Below are 7911 nucleotides of genomic sequence, written 5' to 3' on the forward strand. Positions count from 1 at the left end.
GTCCCAAACAACTTGCACTCAATTATGGAAATATTGAGTAAATTACATACTGACTGTAAAACTGCCCAATTTTATGAAAACAAAAACAAAACAAACAGTTGATATGAGATTCAAACACATCCGAGATCATTTTTGAGATATCGCATTTTCACAGAGGTAAATAGGAAGTCCATGTGATACTGCAAGCCATATTAAAAAAAACACAAAAAAGAAAATAGATGTAAATATTAAATCATGTCTGCAGAGTTAGAAGTATCTAAAAAAGTTAATAATTTTAATTAAATTATAAAATGCTAACATAAAGTATGGCCTGAAATGGTAAAAAGAAATAAGGCTTACTGTGCTGGAGGGTTTGAGGCTGAGCTGGGAGAGCGTCTCTGGAGGAAACTGGAAATCTGCTGGTAGAGTTGTTTTTTTACTTCTGGCACTAAGTGCAGACTTGGTGTTAGTGGTGGCAGCCTGTGAAAGGAAAGGAAGATAAAGTTTGGTTGGTGAGTTTCCCAAAAATCTGTAATCCAAAACTTCAAAACTACAAATCCTATTAGAGATTCAACTGAATTTAATCATTATAGTTAAATCACAAGAGTTATGTTTCAATGCAGAAGCACACAAGAAAAGACTCAGATCAGCAAGTTTCCTGATGCATACATGACAAACAAATGAGTTTAGGTTCAGTTCACAAGGATAACACCCTTATTAGCACTGATTCTGTCTTCATTCTGAACAAACTGATTATTTCATGGTCAAAAAGTTTCTCTTTTGCTTCAAACTTTTAAACTGTAGGTGGCTATACATTTTTTAAAGCATTTACATGCTGGTCAACCAACATCTAAAACCAGATGTCCTGAGCAGATACATAAAAGACTTCCACACATGGTAATTGGGATGGAGGCTGCATCAGAAATAATTCTCAAAGTGCTGAATACTGTGTTGCCATGGCCACTACTCCAAAAAGTACTACGTTATAGCCACAGTGCCTCTGTTTTTAAGCAGCACGCTGAGAAAGATCACATCTGACTCTGTCACTGGACTCTGCTACAGAACACGCTAAGCTTTACTTCCTGTCACCATTACTAATATTTGTACATGAGATTGATGTTATTATAATAACAATGGCAGCAGGCTGGCTCTGTTCACAATGACGTGAAACACTGAAATGATTGAAGAGCTGGTCATCTATGGCTCAAAAAGTAGTCACTGTAGTTGAACAGGTGAATGTATTTGACAGCTTCATAAATACAAAGAAAAAAGACAGAAGCAGCAGAGACGTTTTTTTTTTTTTTTTTTTTTACCCTTGTTGTTCGGAAGTAGGTATCAAAGTTGACATCGTCATTGAAGTCTATTTCAAAGGTCTTTTTGGGCTTCCTTTTACGTGTCTCCTTTTCAGGCAAATGATCCACTGTATGACATAAAAGTACATAAAAATGGTCAGAGATTACAGATGGCAGGTTACTTTTACACTGCACACATTCAGTGAGAAAGGACAACCATTAGAAAACCATCTCAGTTGTTAGAGAAAAGGCCTAATTTACCACGTCACTCAAAACAGAAAATAATAATAATTTGTAAACATCATTTCAGTATGACAGCATAATGCATCCGAATGCATTTATGATAGATTTCAGGCATTACTTACGACAGGCTAGATAATGACCAAAGTGAATGTGGCATGCATCACATGTTACTTCAAAAACAAACGCAGTAGCATAAGCCTACATTTAATCTTACCAGCATAAATAAGAACATTTTTAATGTGATGTGTTGTCTGTCAACATCTACACAAACTTTAATATGTAACGTGTCTTGTTTAGCGTAACTACTTCTCTAATGTTTGCTCACATCTCACAAATATCTCTATATCTGAAGCCAAATCTGAACTGAAGGATGGCGCTGTGATGTTTAACAACTGCAGCACAGCAGGACATAATATTTGGACCGTGTTCTGCTTCAGAAGGCACTGTGTTACAAGTCACTAACGACATATCAGATCTAAAGTGGTTTGAAGTGTTTGATCCTCGGCAGTTATTCTAGTCGGTTTTACAGCCTTCTTACTGACGCGTATTACTCAGGACCTGTTGTAGTACATGCAAGTAGGGTGGTTAAGCTAAGGAGTTGTGCTGAGGAGTTTCTTTGTGTGATGAAAACAGAAGCTCTTTGTAACCACCAACTGTTGGGAAGTGGAATATTTTAAAAAGCAGCACAATTTCAAAACCTTTTTAACGTCTCCGGCTGCTCATCGGCTTTGTAAATTGGATGGTTTCTTAAATATGAAAGCGTACAGAAATTACTTTATTTACATTCAAAGAAAATTTGAAGTTTGGTATTTTGTTATAAGGTGCAATAATGCAACGCTTTTACTGCAACTAAAATACGTCTTTGCTAAAACCTTAATTTCACTCACACTTGTGCTTTGGTTTGAACTGCCAGTAGCCAGGTCCAGCCCACGTGGCCATGGTCCTGGGGCTGAAGTATGAATACTCCCTGGGCTGAGAGGACAGCTGCAAGCACATGGTGGCGATGTCTCCCTCTCCAATGGGAATCACATCCCTGTATGGCATCACAAAACCATTCAAACTAAAAACTAAAGCAAATTTACCATCCATTTATAGAAAAGGTTTAGGAGACAGACAAGGGGAAGGGAAAAAAACAAACAAAAAACTTCCCTGAGCTGCTGTCCAATCCTCAATCTTACCTTCTTTTGCCAGAGCCAGAGGGCTCACAACCCTCCTTGTGTTCCTTTGATCCATCCTCACAGTCACCCACTCCCTCCTCATAGTCACCATCAAAGTCAGGGCAGTCATCTTCCTCTGGCTCTGGCTCGGGCTCATTGTTCACGTCAAACACATGATCGCCCTGCTTCATCTTCTCTAAGAGCTGATTCATGGTCTGAAAGAACATGCATAGAATATTAAATTCAAACCTGCAGGACTTTACATTTCTAAGGACTTTTACTTTGCAAGCAAAAATGGTTGCTCACACTAGAGCTGTAGTAAAATAGGGTTTCCTTTATGTATCTACTAAAAGAGAGTGAAGAACTGAACAAAACAAAACAAAGGAGGTCAGTTTACAAAGGATTAAATCAGATTTGTAGGATGGAAATTCCATAACCTAATCATATTACAACTAGTATTCAGAAACAACTGACAGAAATAAGCACTAGATCAGTTTTCTCTTACCTGCTCCGGATTCCAGCTAGTGAACGAGAAGTCCTGCAGTGAGGGGCAGATGGAGCTTTTCTCCTGGGAACGCTGCAGTCCAGCTGCCAGTGACATGTTACAGAAAGACAAGTTTTCATTTCTGGGAGAACCCGAAGGATGACAGTGATACAGTGCTAAGGTTCATATGAACATCCAACTAGCGGCACAATATTTAACGTCCAAGTGTAAATGAATTTATTGGGCTTAGTGAAAGACTTTTACCCATGAATGGGGATGCTGGGACCCCCTGTGGAGATGGAGGAGAGTAGGCGGGTCTGGACTGCAGGAGGGTCATGTGGGATGGAAAGAGCAGCTCGCAGCGACTGCTCTCACTGAACAGAACTGACAGGAAGACCCCAGCTGTGCTGCTCTCATCAAAGGATGAGGCCATCCGCTGAAACATGGGGTCCACCTTTGTGGGGAAGACAGAAAGTTTATCATAAACACAACCTAGCTTGATATCAACTAAAAGAAGCATTTAAGCTTATTACTATGGCAAAGTGATGCTGAAAAAAAAGAAAAGAAAAATCACTCGAGGTGTCTTCTAAGACAACATCTAATTTAACTATTGATCTAAATCAAACAAACTTATCAATCATCAGTGGATTTAAGCTGATTGTAAGGCTGTAATCCATGATAGTAATCCAACATCAACTCTAGCAGTGATGCTGAAGTTGTTTAACATTTAGTAAAGAGACCTCTGCACATAAGTGCATATAAAAATTTGGTACGGGGACTGTGCCACCCTTTTTTTTCCAGTTCTAAAAAGTAAGATCGTTCTTAATTTGACTGCTAAATATATAACAACACCAAAAATAGTAAGCAGTATTCATAAATTTGTATTTTCCAGCTTATCATGTTGAACAGTGAGTTTCTGTACAGGAAATAAAACAGAAGGCTGTTTTTTTTTTTTTTACTGATTCTCCTCTACACTAACTTTTTCCTCAAGTAATATAATCACAGCTGAAGCATGTTCATGTCAATAAGGATTTAATTAATTAAATAATTAACAAAAATCTAAGCTCATAAATAGCCCAAGCCTAATGAATATACTTTCAGCTCATGTTCAAAACCCATCACATATATCAGCTGTTAAAACAGCTACATTACCTTAAGTGAAGAAACTCGCAAAGTATAGTTTACTTGCTTAGAATCAAGTACTGCTTACTTAGATTACAGCACTGTTTGCGTATCGATGATAATTACATTTGGCATAAAAAGAGATCTACCTCTCTCTGGGTCTTTGTTGTTTCTATATTATATATATCAGTTTAAAGCATTCTACCTATTTTAATGGAGTGAGGGTGTGTACTGCATCTCGAGGGAGTTGCATCTTCTATTCTGGTGGTATAAGATAACAACATAGCTGAGTCTGTTGGCTACAAAACAGAATGATTTGACCCAAAATCCAAACAGTGAAATGAAAACAAAACAAACAACCTCTGAATGTTTTTAGTGTTGTTCATTTATGTGCATTAATGAGCCTAGATCTCGCAAAGGTTGTTTTCAATTCATTCTTATTTAACCCAAATGCTGTATTCCTGGATCTATACATCGATACCTATATTCTATTATTGCTTATTGCTGCATGACATAAGCAATAAGCAGGAATATTTCCCATGATTAGTCATTGGCATAGCGGTCCAGAAGCCCTGAACGATACTTCTGAATTTCAAAAAGTACAAAAAAAAAAGAAGAACTGAGGTGCGCATTATTTTAGTTACTTTGCTAAGACCTCTACATACCTCACATCTCCTCTCAGACTCAGCACTGTTGATGTTGCTCAGGTTTTGCTCTACTGTCTTCTTGGGAGGCCTTTTCTTCTTTGGCTGCTTGGCAGTGACTTCACCTCCTGCAAGTCCTGCATCATCTCCATCTTCCTCTGTTGCACCATGGCCTGTGTATGCACAAGGAATTGAAAAAAAAGCAGAAAATGTTCAATAGTACAGGAAGGTGGGTTCAACAACTTTAAAACTGTGTTAGAAAAAGCCAGAAAGCTCAAGCCACAGCACAAGTACGGTTAAAAGAAAATCCAACAACAATACAGAGACTCTCACCCTCTCCAGGTTTGGTTTCAGCACCCAGACCACCCAGCACTCTGTAGGCATCAGCATGAACAGCATCCACTCTCACAGCGTAGATTTTCGTACTGGCATCCAGAGTGCCAGCTGCCACCTTTAGGATGAAAAGATGTAAATATTGAAGGATACTACTTGCAAAACTTAATAATAAATACATATTTCACAGTGTACGACATCACCTTTTATAGGACCCTTCATATGTTGAAGTAATTACACCACAATACCCCTGCAGTTACTCTAGGTTAATACAGAATCCTGCACTTTCTCAGAATGAGTGGACTTATTGCTTGTGAGATGAGAGACCACACTGGACAGAATGCAGCCTTAATTTTGTATAAATTCTGCTTCCCTGAATTAAAATCAAACTGGTGTTAGCACCTGCCTAACTTAAACAAGTCAGGTGGGTGCTGAGTCCAAGAAATATATTTTCCTGATATTTTAACCACACTTAAAAAAAAACAAAAACAAACGACATTTCTATGTTCTCCAACAACCAGAAAATTATTTATCACGATGCTTCATTCAAATGTTTAAATCAGTTCAAAGACTTTTAGAGAACCAAAATGATGAATGAAACAATCAGTTACACATACCTTGAAGTTGGTGAGCTCTGAATCCTTTTGTTTGAGAATATCAGCCATGTAATCAATCAAATGCAGACCAAATGCATTTTTGGTGGTGATTTTCTGTTGATAAGAATAAAAAAAAGTAATTTATTCATTTATTTTCCCTGTATTTCGTCATATTTTCTCATCTACTAATCTCAGAGAAAGACAAAGGACATTTACTATAAAGGGAAAAGAGGAAAATGCATGCACATACAAATACTTACATTTTCAGTGGAGAGTTTTATGCAGGTGGAGTAATGCTCTGAGATCTGTGCATTTGACAACTTCGGCACGGCAGCAGGAGTTCCCACAGTGCTGATTAGGATAATGAGATTGTCTTTGAGCTCTCATGATACATAGCAGCCAGGCAGACAGGTACTATTTGTCAAAGCCATGGCACAAAATGTTTTTACAAATTACTTTTAGTTTTGCCATTATCTACAGCATACCTGTGAGATGCAGAGTCATTTAAGGAGGAATCACTTGCAGCTTGAAGGTCAATGACTCTTGACCTCCTACGCTGACGTCGCTCCTGCTCATCATCGTTTCCAGGGAAAGCCGACAGCAGTGGAGTGCTGCTGCCTGCAGGGGACAGACCCTTATTCTTCAAAGAGGATGACATCCATCCTGGTCGTACCCGGGAGACGGGTGTGGAGGCTGCGCTCATCTTTGCTGGAGATAGGAAAAGATGTTTGGACCTAACAGAGGGTTGGAAAGAAATAGTGCTTAAAGAGCAGAATTCGGTGCTCTGAATGTACCGTACACATATCAATTTAAAGCAGGAGAGAAAGTTAACTTGGCTCAGTTAACGATTTGTTGTAGTTAACTGAGCCAAAACCAAAATTTACATGTAAAAAACTCCTCTAATCAACCCAAATAAAATCTTTAGGAAAAATATTAAAAGTAACTCAATGGATATCGGTGGTGAAATCTGTCAATACAACCCACGGGATGAGGAATTAAGGTATATATTTGATGCTAAGATAACTCTGAAACAGCTGTTTTTACAAAGTGCTGTGCTTGTGTTGTTACAGCTGTTTGGAACTTACAAAGGAAAACAACGTTTATGCCAAGTTTAAAAATCACTAATGAGAATAAGAAGAGAGAATGTGGTCTCATGATGACAAAGAAATTGGGAGAAAAAATACAAGACAAACTCTTATTGTTGGCTCTGGTTATGCAAGCATGATATGCTAGAGTTAAGTTCGCATCAATCTTGCCTGTTTGCTACCGAAACAACGTTGTTTACTTTAAGGGTTCATCACTTATTAGTATAGCACAGCACAGTCAGCGAATCCTTCCTTTTGTAGACTCATACCCATTGACTTTATTCTGGATTTCCATCAGTTTAACTTAGCTTGAACGCTACTCGCATATAAACAAAGAAACTCTACAATAAAGTATTAAACCACTGAAAAGGTTATATACATTCAATTAAAATCAATTTTCAGAAAGCAAACGCCATCTTAGCACAACATATTTGGTAAGCTAGTTTAGTAAAATAATCACGAAAGAAACACATGTACAGCTCAAACGCACTTACATGCTCACGCTAACTAAGCTAACTTTACATGCATTTTAGCATAACAACCCTAACTTCGGTATGAACGTGTTCTTACAGTTAACGTTAGCAGGCTTACTAATAAATAAAAACTTTATCACAAGACTTGCTTCAGCCCCGAAACGTACCGAGAATTGCCTTAAATCCGACGGAGACTTATGTAGACCCGTTATAAGTTGTAATATGACAGAAAGAACAAGCAGCAAATTTCTTCCTGTCCAGCGTTTGAATTTTTGCGCCGAACGGTTTACGTAGCAGCAACCTACGTCATGACGCTAACCACGCCCACGACAGCGAGAGAAATTCAGATTCAGAGTAGTTTAATGATCCCTAACTATGTATGAAAACAGTGATCTTGAGATAAAACTCAATGATTTTCTTCTTTAATATTAACATAAAGTAGTTTTTGTTGAATTGTTTAATTTATGATATTGTTTAATAAAAACATTACACCACCAAAAAGT

At 37.9% G+C, this 7911-nt stretch overlaps 1 protein-coding gene across 1 annotated transcript in view; it reads right to left on the reverse strand.

The window, feature by feature from the left end:
- The window catches only part of ncaph (non-SMC condensin I complex, subunit H), a 12122-nt gene extending 4443 nt beyond the window's left edge, over positions 1–7679 (reverse strand). The window contains exons 1-12 of the mRNA XM_084947585.1: positions 7576–7679; positions 6336–6584; positions 6111–6201; positions 5872–5964; positions 5255–5372; positions 4943–5094; positions 3420–3609; positions 3177–3259; positions 2693–2886; positions 2402–2547; positions 1293–1399; positions 340–459 (exon numbers count right to left, since the gene is read on the reverse strand). Of these exons, the coding sequence (XP_084803711.1) occupies positions 340–459; positions 1293–1399; positions 2402–2547; positions 2693–2886; positions 3177–3259; positions 3420–3609; positions 4943–5094; positions 5255–5372; positions 5872–5964; positions 6111–6201; positions 6336–6553 (1512 nt within the window). The 5' untranslated portion in view covers positions 6554–6584; positions 7576–7679. The remainder of the gene's footprint in view (positions 1–339; positions 460–1292; positions 1400–2401; positions 2548–2692; positions 2887–3176; positions 3260–3419; positions 3610–4942; positions 5095–5254; positions 5373–5871; positions 5965–6110; positions 6202–6335; positions 6585–7575) is intronic.
- Positions 7680–7911: the final 232 nt, after the last annotated feature.

The sequence above is a fragment of the Perissodus microlepis genome, chromosome 12, assembly GCF_051167445.1.
Source record: "Perissodus microlepis isolate ML-2025 ecotype Zambia chromosome 12, ASM5116744v1, whole genome shotgun sequence".
Classification (NCBI taxonomy): Eukaryota; Metazoa; Chordata; class Actinopteri; order Cichliformes; family Cichlidae; genus Perissodus; species Perissodus microlepis.